We start from the raw sequence: 25,038 nt of genomic DNA, 5'->3' as shown, positions 1-25,038 counted from the left end.
TTAAAATAGTGTGCATGTTTTGTTTTTAATGCATGTTTGTAGTTGATTATTAAATGGCTTATCTTTAGCTCTGTTTTTTAAAGGCCAGTTGGATGGCTGTGACTAAGCAAATTTATTGTTTGTTTCTAGCGCAACGTTTAACTGTCAAAGAATCAACAGATAATTTGTTCCCAGAGCAGAAGTCTTCTCTAAGTTATTTGAGGAGGAAGAAAGAACGACCTTGCATGTTAAATTTGAGTGGTACTGATTCATCAAGAATACTTAGACCGAGGCAAACCAGATTAGACAGTCCAGTTAGCAATCGGTATGCAGGCGACTGGAGCAGCTGTGGAGAAAACTACTTTTTAAATACAAAAGAAAATTTAAATGACGTAGATTATGATGATGTCCCTTCAGAAGACAGAGAAAACGGAGAAAATTGTAGCAAAATGTATGGACCAGATATAATGATTGAACAGCCAGTACCCTTGTCTGAAGAGTACACATTTCAGACGTATTTGACAATGCAGACAATTGAGTCTACAGTGGACCAAAAAGTCAATCTCAAAGATCTACAGGAAAGTATTGATACTTTGATTGGAAATCTGGAGCGTGAACTCAACAAAAATAAGCTTAATATGAGTGTTTGAGATTGAGAGGTTTTATTTGCTTTTTTGTAATGTTTTAAATTTTAAATCAATCTTTCTCGTTTTCTTATACCGCTCACAATGGTTTTATTTTTTTACTTTTAAAAATTCCATTAATTTCTAATAAGTTCATGTGATTCCATTAAAAACGCTATCATTAATACAATTTTTACTTATCTCAATAGAAAATTTTTCTTGGGGCAAAGATAACTTGGACTTGTGAATATTTTAACAAATATGGCCAATTCTGTGGAGATGACTTTTAAATGCACTTACAAGGTTCAGATAAGTTATTGACCCCTCATGGTTTTTGTACTTTATAGGAACTGCTCTTTTGTAGCTGAAACAGGTGTTTCTTTCAGAGGAACGTGGTAGCTGCTCCGTCTGGTTTGCGGTGTGAGCCCATGTACACTGCAGCATCCTTTGATCATATTTCATTTGCAATGCAAATGCTGCTCTAAAAAACTTTTTATAAATAAAAGTAAAATTATACAAATATTAATGTATTCTTATTAGTGTTCAGTAATTATTTAAGCTTATGAAAACTAAATATTTTTATAAACCTGAAACGTGTATATTTATAAGTGCATATATGGATAGATGTTAGAATGAGAGGAGGCATGGGCTACAGAATCACATGTATCTTTAAAGTATATATGTCATGAGGCCAAAATTATTAGCTTCAAATGTCTTTTTCAGGGAAAGAATATTTAAGTTAAAGGAGGAGTTCTGTAGAAACACTTGAACCAAAACACTAGAGGCATCTGAATAGAAATAATAGACTTTCTTTTTTTATTCACAGAAAGTCACAGTATCCCTAGTGAGAAGTCATCTTTTAAATTGAAATTCTCTAACTTCTTAAGGGATTAAATGCCCAGATTTCTGCACTAGTGATTTACACTTCAAAAATCTTTACCTATTCTATGCATTTTTATGTTCTGCTTTTTTAAAACAGAGTAATTGTGCTTTAAATGTATTATTTATTTGTAGTAGTACATTGATAACATTGACTTTATAATTGCCCTCATATGTATCTAAAGAAATCTTGCCGGCATAGTCCATGTTATTGATTTTTTAAAATAACTTATTTTGGCTAAGTGTATCTACCAGATAGGCATTATAGCAGTCACAGCAGTGTTTGAAAAATGTAAATTTAGAAGACTTTTTATTAAATTGGAATGTATTTTTTTAAACTTTTATACCCACAGAACATGTAATTTTAAAATTATAAATAAAATTTGAATTACCAACTTAAAGATGTAGCAGCCAGTAGAAAACACTTCTTGATGTTTTTTTCTAAATATTAAAGTATTTAACTATTTCTATGTTAAATATACACTGATAAACAGAACACCTTGTTATTTAATTTGAAAACTCAATTGTTAAAAAGCCAGATAAATAATTATTTTTATATGAAAATTTCATTTTTTAAAGCTTTGTATAACAATTCAGAAGAATACCAAAAGAATTTGTGACAGGTATATATCTAAACAGTCAAAAGAAATGTACTTTAAATGTTTTATAGGAAGACTTTGTTTGCTATATCATGTATACTGTATGAATTGAATAAGTTGTTCCAGAAATGTAAAAGTTTTATTAAAGAATTATAACCTTGGTGTCATGCTATTAATTATCATCATGATTTTAAGGATCACTTATTTTAATGTCATTGTTTTTAAACATGTTAAAGTATTGGACAATCAAATGTTATCCATAAATCCATGTAACAAATCCTTTTTGTGCAGAATTGAATTTTCCAGAATCTGAAATACCTTAAAGGCCAGATTTATTTTGTTATATAAATTTGGATTGGAATAGTTTCATCTCTGCTGTCTTAAATAGAAAATACTAAGCATTTATTTTGTCTGGATCACCGAGTCCTAACTGTAAATCTCTTTTGTTGACTTTGCTGTGTTTAGTAGTGCTCTGTAATTTACGCCTTTACTTTAAATGGCCCTTAACTTCAAATCTTTTTTGGGTTTTCATACCTGCTTTTTATAAACTCCTGGGATCTCGCTACACAGACTACCAGCTGTCATTCCCTTCTAAGTCTACTTGCCCCAATGTTTTTTAGGATTAAAAACGATCTTAATTTTAGTGCATGTACCTGAATAAAATTTCAAGCAATCCGTATGGATAGAAAATAAAAAGTAGAAGTGTGCCTCCCTGCCATTCACACCAATCCTGCTTCTCAGAGGTAACAGCCACTTTTTATTCTTTAGGTAGCTACTATCTCTACCACTTGATCTAGGTTTACTGTGCCTGTTTCTCGATTTGTCATTTAAGTAGTATCTGTTGATTGTTCATTATGAATATTAAGGAATGTCCATTCCTCCTCCCCATTTTATATTATTTTGGTTTCCTTTATAACTAGTAATCTTTATTTCTTGATCCATCTGTATTAAACAATGTCTCTTGGCTTGCTACCATTGTGGAAATGACCAACCCTATACTTTCCTTTCAGCTCATTACTGCCTTTTACCTCCTAACTTCTCTAAGTTACACAATTAGTTTATTAATCAGCATTAATAGATGTATATTATTTGGGGGAACTATATTTGACTTAGGTTTTTCCTTTATATGTTTCTAAAAACAACAAATCAATAACTAGCCATTATGTGCTGGATTATGCAAAAGCATTTACTAGTAAGTCAGGTGATTTTGTCTCCTACATATCCAATCTTATGTCCTCAGATCTATGCTGACATATGCAGAATATTCCAAGCTAAAGGTCAAATGAGTTATTTTATCTGCTAGCCATCAACTCCTCCAAATCATGCTGTGTATTATTTGCTTCAGAATTGGGTCATGCCTTGGGTCACCTGGGTGGCTCAGTTGGTTGAGCACCTGACTCTTGATTTCGGCTCAGATCATGATCTCACGGTTTCTTGAGTTCGAGCCTTGCGTAGGGCTCTGCGCTGGCAGTGTGAAGCCTGCTTGGGATTCTCCCTCCCTCCCTCTCTGCCCTTCCCCTACTTGTGCCATCTCTCTCAAAATAAATAAATAAACTTAAAAAAATAAGAATTAGGTAATGGATTTTGCAGATTTTTATTTTTTCCTGGAGTAATTGCTTTTTTTTTTTTTGACCGAAGTAAAATGCTTTCTTTACTGTAACAATTATTTTATCATGGTATTGGATTACCAAATTTGTTCAGAATGCTTTTAGCTCTCATCGTGGGATTCTTAAAGTATATGCTTGCCTTTATTTATTTTTCTTTGACAGAAGAAAAATATCTTCACTCTAACCCTGAGATCATCTTAAGTTTTTAAATCAACTTTATCGAATTTGGACAAAGTGGTTTTTAGCTATCCTAGGATATGTTTTCCTTGCATTCCTGTATTTGATTTTGTTTTACATCTTTTTTTTTAATATAGTGTTTTTGCTTGCTGAAATCTATAAGTACTTCCCCCCACATATACACCTCCTGCCACCCCTCATATCTCCCACACCCCCCCACCACACTCACCAACCCCGCACACAAGAAGGGTGCTTGAGAGAGAAAGCTTTGAGTCCTTGCATGTCTGACAAGGCCTTCATTTTCCCTGTACTTCATTTTGATTTGGATCTACAGTGCCAGGTTCAACTCACTTTCCTCGAGAACGTTGAAGGCATTTATTATCTCCTTTTTTTAAATTTAATATTTATGTATGTATGTATTTATTTTGTAAGTTTATCTTTTTTTTTTAATTTTTTTTTCAACGTTTATTTTTTTATTTTTGGGACAGAGAGAGACAGAGCATGAATGGGGGAGGGGCAGAGAGAGAGGGAGACACAGAATCGGAAACAGGCTCCAGGCTCTGAGCCATCAGCCCAGAGCCTGACGCGGGGCTCGAACTCAGGGACCGCGAGATCGTGACCTGGCTGAAGTCGGACGCTTAACCAACTGCGCCACCCAGGCGCCCCTGTAAGTTTATCTTTGACAGAGAGAACGTGAGTGAAGGAGGTACGGAGAGAGAGGGAGACAGAGGATCCAAAGTGGTCTCTGCGCTGACCGTGAGCCCAATGGGGGGCTCAAATCCATGAATCATGAGATCATGACCTGCACTGAAGTCAGATGCTTAACCAACTGAGCCACCCAGGCGCCCCATTTTTAAGTAATTTTTACACCTAACATGGGACTCAAACTCACGACTTCAGGATCAAGAGTCGCATGCTCTACTGACTGAGCCAGCCAGGCACCCCCTTCTCTGTTACCTTCTTACATCCAGTTTTGCAGTAGTCCAGGCAAGAAAGTTGGTAGTTTCAGATCAGGGAAGTCAAGCATTAGAGGTGGTGAGAACTGGTTGTATTCAGGCTATGTTTTGTAAGTAGGAGCCCAAAGAATTTGCCAGTGGACTGTGAGAGAGTCTGTGAGTGAGTGAGTAAGGCCTGAGCAGCTGAAGGATGTAGTTACCATCAAATGAGATAGTGGTGACTCTACTGTATTTTTTAAATGAGCTTCTTGTAGTGGAAGTTGCTATTATTAATGTAGTGTTTATAATGTCCAGTTTAACTGTAAGTACTAATGCTTTGGTACCTGGTAATGATGCTCATAGAGTCACTTTTAGGGACTTGGAAAGTGATAATGTTGTATTATGTTTAATAATAACAAGTTTTAATTTGATTCTTACAGACCTGAGGACTTTGGTATGAAGAGGAATGCTCTTTTGCTCTTTTCTCAGCCCAGTGCTCACTTACGTTTGATAAGTATTGAAGTACCAGAAATCAGAGTTCTTAGTTGCTTTCTGGCTCAGCTAAAAACTGACTGGCTAATTCAGGCAGAAATGGGACTAATTTTAAAAAGTTTCAGAGGGAAGACTTTTAGGATGCTAAAAATATTTTATAATTGGATCTAGGTGGAGACTTCACAGGTGTTTACATATCAAGTTCCATACTTAAGATTTTTGCCCTTTAAATAAATCACACCTCAATATTTTTTTAATGAGGAATCTGGAGGAATAGACTTGGAAAATAAGCAGAGCTAAGAGAGGCTAGGTGATCAGAATGACAGCAACCAGGGCTGACCGATTAGGGTGCTGCTGTTCTCACCACTGGCACCAAACACAATTCCGTGCACACCACTGGAATTAGTTTTGTTTTTTTTTTTAATTTTTAAAAAATGTTTGTTTTTGAGAGAGAGAGAAGACCGAGTTGGGGAGGAGCAGAGAGCGAGGGAGACAGAATCCGAAGCAGGCTCCAGGCTCTGAGCTGTCAACACAGAGCCCAATGAGGGGCCCATCTCGCAAACCTTGAGATGGTTATCTGAGCCAAAGTCTGATGCTTAACCAACTGAGCCACACAGGTGCCCCTGGAATTGGTTATATTGCATCGTTCCTGATTCAAAGTCCCTGACAGAAGCATCAGATTGTGCCCCAGCTTCCAGGTGTCAGGGAGGGAGCACCTAGCTAGCATCCTTTCCTTGGAATTTACACAACAGTAAATTCTATGAATTTAAGAAGGGGCTTCAGATGCCAGGCCGCCTGACAGTGACAAAATATCACACTTTCCTGTCTTCATCTTACTCTATTGCCCCCAAACTGGAGTCTTTCTCTCACTCCCCTTACCCAACCCATCAACAGTTCTATGATACATCCTGAAACTGTGCACTTACTTGTGTCACTACTATACCCTAGACCCAAGCCACCATCATCTCTCCATCTCTTACTGCTTGTTTCTTCTCTTTGCTATCATTCTCCTCTCTCCACACTCACAATCCATCCTGTCCACAGAAGCCAAAGTCATCTTTAAAAAAATAGATAAACTGCTATATAATTTCTTCAGCCTCTTCTCTTCAGCCTGAATTTCTTCAGTTCTCTTCTCTAGCAACACTGAGGTCTTGATTGCTGCCTTAGGATCTTTGCACTTGCCATTTTCTCTTTGTGGAGTGCTCCTCATCCATATTTGACTTGAGTGGTTATTTTTTTGTCATTTCACTTGTCTGCTCAAATGCCACTTCAGAGGCTGCCTCTGAAAACCCAATCAGTAGCCTGCCTTGAAAACTGGGGGAAGAAGAAGGTAGAGATTTGTCGCTTGGAACAAGTACCAAATAGTTATGGTACTATTTGATTAAACGATGGACAGTTATAACTTTAGAAAATGTTTACCTTTAAACCAAATTTAGGAAGAAAAACTAAAAAAAAGCATATCTGCACCCTTACATATCTAGTTCACTGCCATCTGCCTAAGATTTATAACAGAAGATGTTCAGTTAACTATTAATGAATGAATACAAAAGGATTCTCAGAGAATGGTTGCCCTTTTGTCAGGAAAAGATTAAGGGCCATGAGATGCAATGTGTATGTAATTATTCAAATATTTACTGCTGAGTAGTAATTATTTGTGGTTAAGAAAGTTATCTTTTTTTTTTTTTAAGTATGTTTTTTGTGGAAGGGGGAACAGCCTTGGGAAAATTAGTAACTTAAAAATTTAGTGGGTTGGTAAATTTTAGGCAATAGTTTTTTTGTTTGTTTTTTGTTTTTGCTGCAGAATCGCAATGTTTCAATAGAAACAATTATTTAAATATTATGTATATGAAAAAAGTGTTTCTCACCATAAGGAAGGTTGGTCTCTCAGAGAGCTTTTGTTAAAATGGGTCATTTATTTGTTTACAGAAATCATGAGCAAAAAAACATCCTGATTCATTTTAGTGTGCACTTTTTGCTAGAACTGGAAAAACCTATTTTCCATTTTAGTAAAAGAAAATATTTTCATAAAGCTGAATGAACCCTATAAGTAAGACTCTTATTAGAAAGAGTCTGCTATTAGAATAGCAGAGACAATTTGGGGGGACAGACACTACATTTAATGTTTTTTATCTTTCTCAATGTCAGGTGTTTGTTCTAAGCAAGTGAGAAAAATTCCTACATACTTCCCCTGGATGGGGTTAACTTAATCCTTATCTGTTTGATAAGGTCACTGGCATGCTTTTAAGTCATTTGAGTTAATCTAGGTTTTTTGTTGTTGTTGTTTTGCTTAACGGAGGTATTTATGAAGTGAAAACTTGGTGTTGGCCTCAACATTCTACATACTTCTTTGACTGGAAACTCCTCTAAGGAGAGTTTAAAATTCCAACTTCAGAAAAATACAATGACCATTAAATTCAGAAAAGGGAAAGTGCCTCACATTCAAGACATTTTTGTGAAAGTTAGGAGAGACCACAAGCCTGCAGCTCACTTTTTCTCGTAGCTGCAGATACTGAACAGTGACCCCTTGTTCTTGACCTTTGTTCAAGAAAAGGGCTGCAGGTTGCCAACATTTGCAGTCTCTTTTTGACTAACTTTCCCCTGCCCTGTAGCCATTGTAATGCCCACGTTTTAACCTAAGGGCAAATTTGAATCATTAGGTAAGTGACAACAGCTTGTCTAAACTGGTAGATAAGAAATGTCAAAGCATAAGGTGCCATCTGTCCCAGGTTATGAATCTATGTTTGATCTGTACTCAGTGTCAAAACTCACCTGTAAAGTCAACCAAACTATAAAGGAAGGCATGGTAGTATCTGTTTCCATTGACATCATTCCTTACGAACGTTTTCAAATGTAAAGAAAAGTTGAAAATTATGCCCATATATCTACCAGCTAGATTCTATAATTGTAAGCCTTTTGTTATATTAGTTTGATCATATATCCATCTATCCACCATTATCTGTCTTAATTTTTGGTACATTTTAAAGTAAGTCACAGACTTCAGTTCACTGTAAGTGTCATTTTGGAAGCCAAAAAAAAAAAAAAAATGGAGATGAACTTGTCTGATTATAATTAACTCCTAAAAGAGTCACAAAATATGTGAATTTATCACAAAACCTAGATTTCATCATGGTTAGAGGGATCCAACATGGCTATTAATAGCCTCTAAACTAATGTATATTTTGGGTATCTTTTGATCTTTTCCATATGACTTTTAGCTATCCCAGACTACTATCATTCACAGACAACCTTCAGAATTTCTATCATATTCAAGTACCATGTGTAATATTTTCTTATTCTCTCTAAAAAATTTTATTTTCAGTTAAATTTATTTTTAGAGTACAACTTCATATTGCTACCATAAATGGAAAACCAGTATGATTTGTCATAAACAAGTTGGCCATATTTTTTTTCTATACACAAAAGTAAGTTCATATTGTATACCTTGGCTTGCATACTAAGGGAAATACCAAGTTATAGCCCCCATCCTTCCCCCTTTCCTTTCACAAATATTGGGGCACAAGAAAAGTCAAATCTTCATTGGAGGTTAGACACACAGATGATATTAGGCTGTTCTCTTTTTAAGGGACAAAAACACTACATCTAGACTTGCCTAAGTCTCATCTTGAGCTGACAATGGCGAGAGAGAGCAGGGTGAGGAAGGGCCTGTCTGAAGCCCATCTGAGATTGTGTCCCAAGTGGAACACATTCCTCATAAGCCCTGTGTTTGTCAACCCCAGCTGCTCTGCAGACCCCACACTGGCAGGAACAGAGCCAAAGCCTAATCCTTGCAGCTTGAGGTTTGGGGACCTATCAGAGCCATGGCTCTGACCATATTTTCTTTTTCATTTTGTTTCCTCTTATTGTTTTAACCCTCTCCTACCAACCTATCTTCCCCAAACCCCCTCTATGTTAACATAGGTGTGGTAGGAGACCAACAACATACCTATTTTCCTTCCTGAAATTAGAACCAAGACCTAGGAGCCAGACATATGGAGATCAAAATACCAGATTTACCACGGATGAAGGTAAGCTCTAGAATATAACTTGGGTCTGTGACCAATTAGGCTTCTTCCTACATTACCTGTGATCTGATCATTCCCACCCAATCACTGTAGAGTTAGTTAAAAACAAGCCTCTCCTGGCAGGGGTACAACTTTTCAGTGCTAAAAAACAAAAAACAATTCAAAAATGTACATATTACAGACAGGCTGGCCCTGTGGGTAAGAGAACACAGAAGGCTCCCAGGCAAGCAAGCCCAAGTCCTGCTCAGTTTACCAGTCAGATGAGTCAGTCTTTGTGACTTGGAGAACAGTTAAGTGAGGGAGGCAGAGAAAAGCTGGAAGTGATCCTCCCATACTCCTTCCTCTTGAGAAATGAAGTTACCTCCCTTTTACGGAAACAGGAGAGGTACAGGATGTTATTCCCTAACAATTACCTTCTATTGCTTCCTCCTATAGTGACCAAATGTCACAGGATGAACTTTGGGACCCTTTGTCAAGTGGAACAGGAAATAGAAGTGTGTATTGGCAGCCAAAACCAACATGCAAGGATTTTCCAGGTAATTGCTAAGCAATGGCTGCCATTGGGCATCCTGGTCAACGGGCAAAGTGGCCAAAATTGGGCATATTCTTGCTTCTCTTGATATAATTTTTTCCTCCTCAATCTGCTGTGGACATGTGCCAGCTCTGGTGCCTTGAGCCTCAGGTACCACGACCAGTCTTGCCTTTTCCCACTAGGCCCAGTAGCCAAATCTGCCTCCTCCTCTGCCTATAAGTAAAACTTACCTTCCATTTGGTTCTGTATAAATACGCAGTCTTATCATCTGATTAAGACACTTGGGTGTCGGGGTGCCTGGGTGGCTCAGTTGGTTAAGCCCTGACTCACACGGTTCAAGGGATTAAGCTCCACTTTAGGCTCCATGCTGACAGCACAGAGCCTGCTTGGGATTCTCTCTCTCCTCTCTCTGCCTCTCCCCTGCTCATGCTCTCTAAATAAATAAATAAATAAATAAATAAATAAATAAATAAATAAATAACATAAAAGCATTAATGATGGTAGGGTTTATTTATACTTTATTTTAAAATAGGAGTTTATTAAATGTAAAGAGTATGCATATGAAAATATTAGAGAAACTCTTTTGGTTTCTCTCTGTTTCTTCTGTTAACTCTCAGCTCCCTGGATGCTGCTGCTACAGTTGCATGTCATGTTTGCTTCCAAAAGACTGCCAGGTTTTTTATTAACCATCTCAGTTGCCCTCATCTGCTTAAATCCTCAGTCACCATGGAATATCAATTAAGCCATTATCAGCTATATCCATAGTGCAATTACACAGGGCCTGAGTCACAATGGGGTTGAACTCTAGTAAATCAGCTAGCGGAAACTTTATAAAAGTCATAGTAAGTCAGAATTGCGTGTGTAAATTAACATAAATATACATACAAAGGCCAAAGCAACCTTGAAAAAAAAATAATGACTTTGGAAGACCGACACTATCTGATTTTAAGATGTCTTTTAAAGCAACAGTAATCAAGACAGTATGGTATTGGTGTCAGGATAGACAAATCTACAGAACATAGTGGAGTTCAGAAATAGACCCTACATCTATGGACCACTGACTTTTTAAAAAAATTTTATTGTTGAAGTATAATTGAAATGCAGTGTTATATTAGTTTCAGCTGTACAACATATTGATTTGACAATTCTGTATATTACTCAGAACTCACCACAATAAGTGTAGTCACCATCTGTCACCAGTGTTATTTACAATTTTGTTGACTATATTTCCTATGCTGTACTTTATATCGCCATGATTATATTTATTTTATGACTGAAAGTTTGTATCTCTTAATCCCCATCATCTGTTGTGCCCATCCTCACCGACCCACCTCATCTCTGGCAACCACCAGTTTGTTCTCTGTATTTGAGTCATTTATTTGTTTGTTTTGTTTTTTAGATTCCACAGATAAGTGAAATCATATGGTATCTGTCTTTCTCTGATACACAACTGATTTTTTACTAAGGCAATACAGTGGAAAAAGGACAGTTTTTTCGAGAAATAGTGCTGGAATAATTGGATATTTATATGCAAACTCCCCCCAAACCAAAAAAACATTGATCCATATATAAAAATTATACCATACGTGAAAATCAATGTGAAATGGATCATAGATTTAAATGTAAAGCCTGGAAGTATAAAACTTCTAGAAGAAAACCTTGGTTATGCAAAGATTTCTTAGAGAAGTCAACAAAACATAAACTATAAAAAACCAAATTGATAATTTGAACTTCATCAAAATTAAAAATGTCTGCCCTTTGAAAGACACTATTAAGAGAATGAGAAGATAAACCACAGACCAAAAGTCAGTATTTGCATGTATCTGGTAAAAGACTTGCATCCAGAATATATAAGGAACTCTGAAATCTCAATTACTAAAAGAGCAAAAACAAAAAAAACCCTTCAAGAATAATGAACAACATATGTGAATAAATACTTCATGAAAGAAGACATGTGGATGGAAATAAACACATGAAAATAAGCTCAACATCATTAGTCATTAGGGAAATGCTAATTAAAACTGCAATGAGATACCACAGCACACCAACTAGAATTGCTAAATTTTAAGAGTGATCAAAAAAAAAAAAAGAAAAAAGAGATAAAAGAGTGATCATACTAGTGAGAATGAGAAGGAACTAGAACTTTTGTACACTGTTGGTGGAAATATAAAATAGCATACCTACTTTGGAAACATTTGGCGATATCTTAAAAAGTTGAACACATATACACCATATGAGCCAGACATTCTACTCCTGGATATTTATCCAAGAAAAATGAAAACATATGTTCATAAAACAACTTGCACAGAAATGATCATAGAAGATTAATTTATAGTAGCCCCAAGCTGGAAACCACGAACCCAAATGTCTACCAAGCAAATTGTGGTATGTCCCTACAATGGAATACTATTTAGCAATAAAAGGTAATAGAATATTAATACACAAAACAAGAACGGATCTCAAAAGTGAAAGAATAAGACAAAAATAAGTTCATACCATATGATTCCATTTATATGAAGTTATAGAAAATGCAAACTAATCTATAGTAATAGAAAGTTCTGATTGAACTCATATAATGCATGTTTGGATAATGGTTACATGGGTGTATACATAATTAAAAATTAAGTTAGCTGCACACTTATAATTTGTGCTCTTCACTGTTTGTAAGTAATAGTTCAATAAAAAGAAGGATAATAAAAAATAAAGAAATGCATGTTTCCTGTAGTAATTCCAACAATACAGAAGAGCATGTAGTTGAAAGCCCATTCTTCCAAGCTCCTCTTGTCTTCTCCTCGTCTCATACTTAAATGCAATCCCACTCACCAGAGGTTTCCAAAATTCACAGTGTGATATTTATTAAAGACTTGTATCAAATTTTAAGATACATAGCACTAATTTTACTCTGTTTTATATTGTAATAATTTGAATACATAGCTTATTGTCTTACTGGATTATATGCATTGAAAGCAGAAAATACAGTATGCTTCTTTATAATTCTTTTTTTCTTTTAATTTTTTAACATTTATTTATTTTTGAGAGACAGAGTGTGAGCAGGGGAGGGGCAGAGAGAGAGGAAGACACAGAAACTGAAGCAGGCTCCAGGCTCTGAGCTGTCAGCACAGAGCCCAACGCGGGGCTTGAACCCACAAACCATGAGATCATGACCTGAGCCAAAGTCGGATGCTCAACTGACTGGGCCACTCAGGCACCCCTGCTTCTTTATAATTCTTAAACAAAGTAGGGATAGAAATAAATAAATATCCTATTTTGAGGTAATTGCCATAGTTATGGACACATTATAGGTAACTAACATTCACTGTGTTTCAGACAATCCATAGGGAGTTTTCTATGTTCTATTTCACTTAATCCTCACGAGAACCAAAATGAGGTGGTTTTTCCAGTTACCTACTGCTGCATAACAAACCATACCAAAACTTAATGGCTTTAAATAATGACAAAATTTACTTTGCTGACATGTTCACAAACCTGAGTTTAGACAGGTCTTGGCAGGAATAGCTCATCTCTGCTCCAATCAGCAACAGCCAGAGTAGTTTGACAGCTCAGGCCTGGAATTATCTGAAGGCTTGTTCATTCCACATGTACGGTGGTTGGTGCTGGTCACTGGCTGAAATCTTACTTGGGGTTGTCAACCAGAACACCTCCATGTGCCCTGTCCATGTAGCCTGGGCTTCCTCACAACACAGTAGCTGGGTTCCTAGGGTGAGTTTCCAATGAGAGAGCCAGGCAGAAGCTGTATCTGTGTCGCCCTTTATGACCTGGGTTCAGAAGTCATTCAGTGTCATTTCTGCTGCATTCTATTCTTTGAAGAAACCGCAAAGTCACAATTTCAAGGAGAGGGGAAATAGAGGCTATCTCTTGATGGGGGTATGGCAATGTGGGATGGGAAATTTCGCTGTGGCCATTTTTGAGAATTTATTTTGCCACAGCAGAAACTTGTCAAGGTTAAATTACTAAAGCTTGTAAGGGACTGAGTGCTCAGAATTGTCTCTAATTCCAAAGCTCTGATTAGGATCCAGATAGTTGCCTTACTTTGTGACTTTGAAAACTATTAGTATCACATTGTCAATTCCTGTTATAGTCTCTAAAACAGATTCTTATGAGCACTGTTCATTTCCTATAGGAGGAATACATATAAATCATTTTTTAAATGTATGTGGATATTGTTGTACTGCATTAGATGTTAATTCATTTTAGGGCATTTTGAAAATTCTTGGTAGCTTTATTTACTCATGGAACAGGAATAGCATCTTCCAGGAAGCAGAGGTGAGAGAGAGTGTAGAATGTGTGGAAAACAGTGTGGACTGAAATGTCTGAAGGGGAAAGTAGAGAAGCCAAACCTGTAAAAGAAGGGCTTAAAAAGCAAGCAGGGCTATGTTATCAATAAAGAACTTGTACCCTATCCTGAGGGCAAAAAGGGCCAGTTGAAACGTTTTAAGGAGGGAAATGATGGGGTCCAGATTTGATTTTTAAATGACCACTCTAGCGTTAGTGTTGACTATTTAATAAAAACATGGGATTTGGAGTGATATGCCAATCTCAATTCACCTGCTTACTGAACAAGCTGGAATTTGCTTGGAATCTAGTGTATGGTTTATAGATAGAGGTATTTTCCAATATAAGAAAGTTGTGTTTTCTTTTGATATCTTTAGTTATGGCTGTTAAAATGTTTCTAGTGTCTTATTAGATGTGCACAGATTTAAGTCCAATTCCTGATTTCCAACTAACTGTTGTGCACATGCGTTCTAATGAGGCTGAGTATTCTCTAATCCACCTGCATTCATCATGATGGGCTCGGCTATAGAGTGGTGACAAATAAACCCTGATACATCAGTTGTTTAATACAATAAAGGTTTATTGTCTGCTTGTGTAAAGTCTGAAACAGGTTGAGAAACTTTACATTATAAACATGGCGTCAGAAACACATAACAGTTGGAGGCTTTCACAAGATGAGGTAAAGCCAAGCCTAGAGGTGGCTTCTATCCATTTCTACCCATGTTCTGTTGATTAGAAATCAGGCACAGGCTCAAATCTAACTGCCAAAGAGGATGGAAAATGTGGAGGTACACACAGATATTTCACAAGCATTGGTAGCCTCCATCACCTTTCTCCCTGCCCAGATTTTCTGGGACTCTCAATCAACTGAGATTAAGATTCTCATAATGAATTGATACAGAGTTTTGGGGGTTTTTTTTCTTTTGTTTTTTTGTTGTTGTTGTTTTTAAATTCTGTCTACAGTGTATTATTTCTGAGGACAAGATCCCTCTGGATGCATAGCTTCATTACCAGAATGACTCCTACTTAGATTCTGTGTCATTGGGAGTTCATTCTGTCTTTTTGTGAGATTTAGATCCATTCAGTCCAGAAACTTCATTAAAAGTGAAAAATAATTATAGATTTAACTTATTTACTAAAGCCAAAATAAAGCAGACACTTGCTGTGTATTAGATTTGACTTGATACTGTTTTCTTTTCTTTCCTTTTTTTTTTTTTTTTTTAATTTTTAAAAGGATAATTATTCTTAAAAAAATGGCTTCAGGGGCGCCTGGGTGGCTGGGTGGGCTGATGGCTCAGAGCCTGGAGCCTGCTTCCGATTCTGTGTCTCCCTCTCTCTCTGCCCCTCCCCCGTTCATGCTCTGTCTCTCTCTGTCTCAAAAATAAATAAATGTTAAAAAAAACCTTTTTTTTTAAAATGGCTTCAGGGGACACGTGGGTGGCTCAGTCTGTTAAAGTCTGACTCTTGATTTTGGTTGAGGTCATAATCTCACGGTTGTGAGATTAAGCCCCATATCATACTCCATGCTGGGCAGGAAGCCTGCTTAAGATAAAATATTCTCTCTCTCTCTCTCTCTCTCTCTCTCTCCCTCCCTCCCTCCCTCCCCCGCCCCCGATCCTCCCCTCTCTCAAAATAAATACATAAATAAAATTTAAAAAAATATATGGCTTCAGGCTGGAAGAACTATTTTGAATTGACAGGGAAGAATGTGAAATCTCCTATATTACATTTTCTTCCCTTCTCTTCTTTAAGAAAAAAGAATAAAAACAGCCCAGAATATTGCATGTACAAGTGACTTAGAGAAATCTTATCTTCTGTCCTTTTAAGTTTGGAATATTGGTATTATTGCAGGGAAACACAATCAGTTACCATACTACATATATTTTTAATGTCATACTTGTGAATAAGAGAGCATTTGGAAGCAGTTACACTTATTTTTTTTTTTTTTAACCATCATTTCCCCAATAAACTTTTAAGGTTAGTTTCTTTGGTGTTTGGGATTCTACTCTGATGGTGTGCAGTTGTTTTACATGGCCTGTGACCCTCAAACAGCTCATCAGCCATGGAAGGAATGAATTCATCACACAGGGTTTAATTTGCCCTTCACTAAGATCTTTAATTTCCGCCCTGGGAGCCTTGCTCAGTTACATGGTATCTAACCTGGTGATGGCAACCTAGCAACTGGGTGGAACGTGGCCTACCTCAAGCAACGCTCAGGGGTAGAGGGCACAGGGAAATGTTAATTATTTACAGTGGTGGATTAGTGGAGCTGTGGGAGTTCACCCAGGCCACTGACCACCATCTACTGGAGCCAATAGCTTTTTCATCTGAAGTGCACCCAGATGATATGGTTATGAGGACCCAAAAAATATGCTCGTTTAATTATACAACATTTCTGGATGGGCAAAAAGCAGCTTATAAAGCTGAATGATAATTAAATTTAACCTAAAAAAAATCACATATTATTAGAATGGTTAATTTTCTAAGTAGCCATAGCATTTTAAGTTGTGCAAAAAATAGAGCTGCTGTTTAAATTTTAAATAGTACGTCCAACCTGTCTGGTATCATATTAAAATGGTCAAGGCTAATACTAGACTAGGTGTGCAGAATCACTGCTTACAGCATATTTGAGTGTGAGAGACATTAGCATTATTGTTAACAATATTAAAATCAGAGATTATTACATAGGACCAAGAAGAAACACTATGTTTTCTCTGGGGTGTGTGTGTGTGTGTGTGTCTGTGAGACAGAGTACCTGAGGCTAAACAAGAAAAGGAGGCAACACTTATTAAGCACCCACTGAGTGCCAGTTATTTTATACACATCACCTTTGGGTGAGGTAGCTATAATTATCCCCTATTTGCAGGTGGTATAACTAAGACTTAGGGGACAGTGCAGTTTGCCTAGGGTGATGAGGCTGGATCCCAAAGCCCTTTTTATTTTCACTACAACGCATGTCAGATCAAAAGACTGAAGTGCAGAAACAGAAGACTTACCACAGGGCAGTTAGGAAGGAGTGGGCAGCCGGGGAAAGGACTGGAGCCATGGGAACTGGAAGGAGGCACACCAGTTAGCTCCATTTTCATTCATACCTAGTATTCCCACATCTTCTATTATAGGAGGTTAACTTCTCAGCTTGAGCCCCAGTGTGAACTGAAGAGCCCTCGGAGAGAGCTCATCCCAGAAAAGGGGGAGACAGCACACTGCATTGGCCTGAGTTCCAAAGCCTCGGAGTCCGAGAAAGGTGAGCATTCTGAGTAGTCTGACCCATCCCATCCGAACCTTTTTCCTTCCCTCTCTCCTTCCATACACATCAGACTTGCAGTGAGGTCTAAAGGCTCTCCCTGGTTTCTTTCGTTCTCTCTACCAATAAATATCCTGTACATGTAGTCTTACCTTGGCATTAGCTTCATGCTGAACCTGAACTGACACAGAGTCATTGTCTCATCCCCTTTCCGCCATGTTACAGGCCATTAGGCAGCTCTAGTATATTGAGAGAAGGGAGCCTTGAGTGCCTGCTGGTTGTAGGCTTGTTTTTGAACATATGTGAGTCCTTCATCCCAGGAACTACAGGACACACCTGGGGACACTTTGAGATACCAGATAAGTGGGTGGGGCAAGATGCCATGAAACGTGGGCTGTGGCTGTTTGTGTGACCCCATTGGTGGCCATAGGCTGGTGAGATGATGAGGAAATTTAAGGTTATAAACACACAATAAAAATATCATACTGAACTGATGATAACTGCTATCATAAGCAAGATAAACATGAACCCCATGTTTAGTTTCTATAGCAAGAATATTATAATCATGTTGTACATGTAAATTAGGTAAAATAGAGGCAAAAATTTACTGCTTGCTGTATGCTAGGCACTATACTAAGCTCTTTATTTGATAACCCTAAGGCAGACGCTTATTTAATATCCATTACTCCCTTCTTCTATGCTAATAAAACCCTCTTTTGTTTGAGAAAACAATGAACCAGCCCCAGCTAATGGCTTATGTCACACAATCATGACACTCCTGTTTTCCATGGTCCCAGCTTCTTCTGCCCTGAGAGGTGTCCACACAACTCAGTTCTGTCCAGGAGACCTGAGCAGAAGTCTGCTGGGGTGGAGACAGAGGACTGAGTCATGAAAATGCTTCTCCTAGAAGACTACAGTAGCAAATCCCTCACCCTCTTCAGATCTTTGCTCAAATGTCACCTTCCCAGTGACACCTACCCTGAACACCTGTTTAAAATTGTAGAGCCAGGCACATAGGACTCAAAACATTATGTTTTTCTTTGGGGCAAGACATGAAAAAAAAATAGGGAAAATTGCCAGAGAAAGTGCAGAATAGCAAGCACAAATGCCCCGGGACAGGAACATGCCTTGTATGTTTGGGGAATTGGAGGGGGCTGTGATGTAGGTGAGGAGAGAGAGATGAAACCAGAGTGACAACGGACAGCCTGATCACATGAGGGCTTGCCGGTCCCAGTAAAGCCTTTGGCTCATGCTCTGAGTGAGCTGGGAAGCCAAGGAGGAGCTGAGAGGAAGAATGACAGCCTCTGCCTTTCATTTAAAAGTTCTGTGTGGCTGCTGTTGAGACAGATTGAAGGGGGCAAGGGTGGAAGCAGAGAGAACAGTTAGGAAGCTACTGCGAAAAGCCAAGCTGGTGATGGTGGTAGCTTGGATCAAGGTGGTAGCAAGGAAGAAGGAGAGAAGTGACCAGGTTCTAGATGTATTTTGAAGCTGTTGTCAACAGGATTTGCTCACGGATTGGGTATGGATTGAGAGAGGAGAAAAATAATGGATGATGTCTAGGTTTTTGCCTGAGCAACTGAAAGCAAGGTAATTAGGAGAACTACAGTGAGAAGGGGTTTTGAAGGGAAATCTAGGCCCTCAATTTTGGACATGTTTAAATTTGAGATGTCTATTATATATCCAAGTGGAGACATTAAATAGTCAAATGGATATACAGTTCTTGCTTTTGTGGGAGACGTTCATGCCAGGGATATAAGCAGTATTGGAAGCTATGAGATTGGATGGATTTACATAAGACATAAGTGTGGGTCAGAAAGCAAGCAAGCAAGCAAGCAAAGAAAAAAAGGGAGGAGTGTTGGGAGGGAGGGAGGGAGGGAGGGAGGGAGGAAGGAAGGAAGAAAGAAACAAAGAAAGAAAGAAAAAAAAGAAAGAAGGACAGGGAGAGAGAGGAGGGTTGGGAGGGAGGGAGGGAGGAAGGAAGGAAGGAAGAAAAGGAAGGAAGAAGGAAGGAAGGAAGGAGGGATACATGAAAGAGAAAGAAATATAGTTCAAGTGCAAGGATGAGCCTTGGGACATTCCAATAATAATGATACTAACATGTGCTGGGTACCATCACCTTATCTGCAGGTGCTCATTTACCCCTTGTAAAAATGTTGCAAAGTAAATACCCTCACCTGACTGGATAGTAGGGGACTCTGTTTCACAGAGATAAGTCATCTGTCCAAAGGCACACAGACAGTTAAGTGCTATTATCTACCTGACTTTGGAGATAAATAACTTTGAGTTTAATGTCCTCCAGTAACTTAAAAACTTTGGCATCATCCTTTGTCTTGTATTCCCCATCCAACCAGCCTTTTGGGTCTATTTTCACAGTAAGGTTCCGTACAGCATGTGCTAATCCCTTACCTTGAACCACCACTTATGCCTCCTAATAGGATTTCCTGCCATTCACTTCTCCCCACCCTAATCCATCCCTTATCTTCCTAAAAATAAAGCTGATTGTGTCACCTTCCTGCTTAGCCCTTCTATTAATTCCCCATTATTTGCAAACTATAATTCAGCCTCTTGAGTTTAGGTTCTGGGAACCTTCACAATCTGGCTCCAAGCTACTTTTCCAGTCTCATCTCCTGCTACCCTCCCTGCAAACTCACCTCCCATGCCAGTTACTTTCCTGTGACATTGAACCTCTGGTTGAGACACACCAAGCTCTTTTGCAACTCTGTTTCACATGCTGTCTCCTTTTTGTGCCCATACTGGTTAACCATCTTCCCCCCCCCCCCCCCCCCGCCCCAGTACAACATTGACTGGAGGACAGACCGTGGGCACTGTGTCTTGTTCCACATCGTGGAAGAAAACTTTCAGTTTTTTGCCTTTAAGGACGATGTTACTGTAGGATTGTTTTAGATTCCCCCTTCTTTTTGTAACTGCTAAGAATTTATTGTTGTTTTGTCATGAACAGATGTTGAATTTTATCACGTGTTTTTCTGTGTCCATTTGGTATCATAAATTCTCTCCTTTAATCAGTCACTGACTTATTTTCTACTGTTAAATTAACCTTATATTCTTCAGGTAAACCCAACATGATCTTTATGTAGTATCCTTTCTTTTACATATATTTCTAGATTCCATTTGCTAATACTTTATTTAGCACATAGCCCTCCCATCTGTCAGGGGCCTGGGGAGAGCAGTGTTTGGAGGGGCAGCCAAACCAACTTGATAATTGGGAGCAAAGTTTGATTTCCATTTCTCTCTGGGATTAGGGGCTCTAAATGGATGTCAAGGCCTGGGGGTAAAGGGGATGTCTGAAGCTCTGTGTTACTAGAGGAAAATGAAACTTTCATTATTGGTAACCTTCATATTCAGTACAAAGTTCGGTACACATTCAATCCAAAAATCAAAACAGATCTTGTTGTGATAAATCAAGTTTTAATTTTAGTGAAATAAAAGGCTAATACTTACAAATAAACCTATTCAATGTTTAATTTGCTAGCTCACCTTACATAAAAAATAATGAATAAAAAGAAAACAAAGTCCTACCAAGGCCCCAAACACCCCTGCAGAAAGCCTTTCTACATCAAGTCCATGAATGACATCGTCTCTGGCACTTTGATGAGGCCGAGGTTGATGAGGGTGTTCTTTTCCAGTTCTAAGTAATTGTCATAGTCTGCTTTCAATTCAGCCTCCATCTGTTCTTTTGACTTCTGATATGTTTTCTAGGGTGAAAAACCAAATCATGCCAATAAAACATTGACAGCTAGAAACACCAAAGGAAAGAAGGGGCTAGTTTTGAGCAGTTGGCCTAGCCGCTGCTCTCTGGGAGGGGTTTGTGGGAGGGCATCTCTGGCACAGGAGGTAGAGTAGCTGCTGGCTCCCAAGGGGGAGTGGCAGAGATAGAGTGGAGAAGTGTGTGCACATTTCCGTGGCTCAGGAAGCCTCCTGCTGGAGGCCAGTTCTCCATCGTGGCCTGCAACTCTTCTCTAGCAGTGCTCCCATGAAGGTCTCCTCATGGAGAACTGAGAAGTGGGTAACACGTGGCCCTTTGACACCTCTCTCCAAAAATAAAAACAAAAAACCCTTTTCTAGTCTTCTTCCTCATGACTCTTGGGTCCCTCGTGTAGCCTGGAGTGTGGATAATTGACTAGAGGTTGCAGAAGTCTTTTGAATTCCTCCCACTACCAAGTCCTGTGTAGGTGGCATAGCTTATGGATCACATGGAAACCGCTACTTTTTCCAGCTTTGGGTCTCCAGCTGAAATTTCAGTTAGAAAAATTCCCATTTTATGTGCTGTTAGAGCTGTGATTGCTATTATTTTTCAAGAGGTGAGCTGTATTCAGACTCGGTGTTTGCAAAGAGATATGTGTATGGTTTTCCTCAGATTTGTGGATCAATGTGTACAACCCAATCCCTGGCAACTGCAGGGCATTCATTCAGACAAGCCTTGCTGGATGGATGTGCGTTCTTCCCGTGCCTTCTGCAATAATAGCAGCGAATGCTTACTACCGTTTTCTCTGTGCCAGTTCCTGGCTAAGTGCTATAAACATTTTAACTCATTTAATCTCTGCTACAGTCCTCTGAGGTTGTTACAGTTTGTTCCCATTTTCCCTTTTATCAGCAGTTGCTCCTTAGAAGATATTTCTCACAACATTAGTTGTTTTTCCTTGGTGACAATTTTCATGTTCTAAATGTAACAGAGGAGCCCTTTTAAACCCATTCACTTATCCCCAATCTAGTTCCAGAGAAAATTTGACAAGTGGTAGCTCTACTTAAAAGAAGGTACCATGGGGGTGCCTGGGGGTGGCTCAGTCAGTTAAGCGTCCAACTCTTGATTTCAGCTCAGGTCACAATCTTACCATTTGTGCGTTTGAGCCCCTCATCAGACTCTGTGCTGACGGTGCAGAGCCTGCTTCAGATCCTCTGTCTCCCTCTCTCTCTGCCCCTCCCCTGCTCTTGCTCACGCTCTCTCTCAAAATAAATAAACTTAAAAAAAAAAAAGAGGGTAATATGTCAAATGGAAATGAACTCAGTTACAAGAAGTTGGAGAGGTTTTGGAAACTCAAGCACAGGGGTGCCTCGGTGGCGCAGTCGGTTAAGTGTCTGACTTCAGCCAGGTCATGATCTTGCGGTCTGTGAGTTTGAGCCCCGTGTCAGGCACTGGGCTGATGGCTCAGAGCCTGGAACCTGTTTCTGATTTTGTGTCTCCCTTTCTCTCTGCCCCTTCCCCGTTCATGCTCTGTCTCTCTCTGTCCCAAAAATAAATAAACGTTGAAAAAAAAAAAAAAAGAAACTCCAGCACATCATTATACAATTTCAAAATATGATTATTATAATATTTAGGTGTTTTACAAGTATTTTATATGCAAATTAATTTTGGATTATCCACCAGTCTACTTGCTTCCACTGATGTGGATAATTAGGAGCTGTCGCTATGGTATTTAAACACTGACAATAATCATGGATAATTGCTGGCGTAAAGGAAGGGTGTCAGGTTATTTTACACAACAGAATTTCAATTGGTATTTGTGAGTGTGCAAAAGAACAGAAGAAGGCCAATTTTCTGTAAAAAGGGAAACAAGGGAAAGTTAATTAATTGGTATTCTTTCATGCCTTGTGACCACTAAACCATGTTTTTGAAATGAGGCCCCCTGTTTTTATTACACTAACATGTGTCTAGCAATAAGTAATAACATTAACATTAAAATTTCCACATGCCCATGCTTTTAATTGAGACCCAGGGTCTCACATGAATAACAGTGTTGGAGGAGGTTATATATTTGGCTATAAGGAATCTATAAATGGGATCAGTGGTGAAATTGCTGGTGACAAAAGGCCTAGGAAGGGAAGGAGCAAGAGAGAAGTAGAAATACAGACTGAGATGACCCCTCGTGACAAAGAGAGAAGAGCTGAATTCACAGACTATTTCAAGGCCCCACTCCCAGTGGGTGAGGGGAGACCAATGGAGTGACAGAATTCATATCAAACAGAGGCTGGGAAACAGGAAGGTGAGGGGCTTCAGAGCTTCGGTTTCCTTTCTGGTAGAAGGATGTGTCCTCTACCAAATTCTCCTCGATCTCAAACTTTGTAGCTCCCATATATTGTATTATAGTAAAATTCATATCTATCTGTCTATATACTGGTTCCCATTTACTGAAAGTCTACTATTTGTCAGGTTCCTGAACTGAAAGCCTAATCCTAAAAGGTAGTTATCAGTATTCCCATTTTAAAAAGTTTATTTTATTTTATTTTTTCAATATATGAAGCTTATTGTCAAATTGGTTTCCATACAACACCCAGTGCTCATCCCAACAGGTACCCTCCTCAATACCCATCACCCACCCTGCCCTCCCTCCCACCCCCCATCAACCCTCAGTTTGTTCTCAGTTTTTAAGAGTCTCTTATGCTTTGGCTCTCTCCCACTCTAACCTCCTTTTTTTTTTCCCTTCCCCTCTCCCATGGGTTCCTGTTAAGTTTCTCAGGATCCACGTAAGAGTGAGAACATATGGTATCTGTCTTTCTCTGTATGACTTATTTCACTTAGCATCACACTCTCCAGTTCCATCTGTGTTGCTACAAAGGGCCATATTTCATTCTTTCTCATTGCCACATAGTACTCCATTGTACTAAACCACTTGTACTAAACCACTAGTACTCCAATGTACTAAACCATTGTACATAAACCACAATTTCTTTATCCATTCATCAGTTGATGGACATTTAGGCTCTTTCCATAATTTGGCTATTGTTGAGAGTGCTGCAATAAACATTGGGGTACAAGTGCCCCTATGCATCAGCACTCCTGTATCCCTTGGGTCAATTCCTAGTAGTGCTATTGCTGGGTCATAGGGTAGGTCTATTTTTAATTTAAAAAAGTTTTTTTTTAATGTTGATTTATTTTTGAAAGAGCACGCGCGAGAGAAAGCATGTGCACGAGTGGGGGAGGGACAGAGAGAGAGGGGACAGAGGATCCGACGTGCTGACAGCTCTGACAGCAGAGAGCCCTATGCAGGGCCCGAACTCACGAACTGCGAGATCATGACCTGAGCTGAAGTTGGATGCTCAACCAACTGAGCCACCCAGGCTCCCCAGTATTCCCATTTTCAAGACAAGAACTGAAGCCTGGCAATGATACGAGCCTTGCTCCAGATCTCATAGCTGGTGGAACTGGGATTTGAGTAGTGGTGGAACTGGGATTTGAGCCCACGTGTCTTGATTCTTTTTGTATTCCACTCTTTTTGCGCTACCTGTTTTTCTTTTTATTATTTTTTTAAAGTAATCTCCACCCAGTGTGGGACTCGAACTCACTACCTGAGATCAAGAATCTGATGCTCTACTGACTGAGCCAGCCAAGTGTCCCATGTAGGACCTGTTTAATGTATTATTAACCAGATGTTGAAATTCTATATAATGAAAGATGCCAAATTTTGAATCATTATATCTATAAATCATATTAGGTGCCTTTGTATCTAAAGGACTTGGAAATAATGGAAAATTTCAGAAACTTAAGTTGAATAGAATCTAGGTAGTTGTTCAATTGATAGCTATCATTCCTGGCAAACTAGGAAATCAGAGAAATACCCTCTTGACTCTCAAGAGAACAAGAGAAGAATGTGAAGAGGCATAATTTTCCTACTGAAACTGTGGAATAAGCCAAACGTACAT

General features: G+C 38.6%; 2 protein-coding genes and 1 long non-coding RNA gene across 7 annotated transcripts in view; 2 read left to right on the top strand and 1 right to left on the bottom strand.

Moving 5' to 3' along the window:
- SYDE2 (synapse defective Rho GTPase homolog 2) overlaps positions 1-2,485 on the top strand; it is a 54,296-nt gene extending 51,811 nt beyond the window's left edge. The window contains exon 7 of one of the 2 annotated variants that reach the window (XM_040470825.1): positions 130-2,485. In XM_040470825.1, coding sequence (XP_040326759.1) covers positions 130-629 — 500 coding nt within the window. In that variant the 3' untranslated portion in view covers positions 630-2,485. The remainder of the gene's footprint in view (positions 1-129) is intronic. The other variant, XM_040470826.1, reaches the window with a different exon arrangement.
- Positions 2,486-5,049: 2,564 nt separating this feature from the next.
- LOC121027398 (uncharacterized) lies at positions 5,050-18,487 on the top strand. The gene is made up of 3 exons (XR_005788701.1): positions 5,050-9,316; positions 9,749-9,849; positions 17,258-18,487. It is a non-coding gene; the product is annotated as an uncharacterized LOC121027398 (long non-coding RNA).
- Positions 18,488-20,788: 2,301 nt separating this feature from the next.
- DNAI3 (dynein axonemal intermediate chain 3) overlaps positions 20,789-25,038 on the bottom strand; it is a 97,916-nt gene continuing 93,666 nt past the window's right edge. For all 4 annotated transcript variants that reach the window (XM_040470822.1, XM_040470820.1, XM_040470819.1 and 1 more), the window contains exon 23: positions 20,789-21,095. In XM_040470822.1, the coding sequence (XP_040326756.1) occupies positions 20,952-21,095 (144 nt within the window). In that variant the 3' untranslated portion in view covers positions 20,789-20,951. The remainder of the gene's footprint in view (positions 21,096-25,038) is intronic.

The sequence above is a fragment of the Herpailurus yagouaroundi genome, unplaced genomic scaffold (genome assembly GCF_014898765.1).
Source record: "Herpailurus yagouaroundi ecotype Mexico unplaced genomic scaffold, PumYag 77, whole genome shotgun sequence".
NCBI classification, from domain to species: Eukaryota; Metazoa; Chordata; class Mammalia; order Carnivora; family Felidae; genus Herpailurus; species Herpailurus yagouaroundi.
Note: the sequence above shows the minus strand (reverse complement) of the source record. Positions and strands in the feature narration are given on the sequence as shown.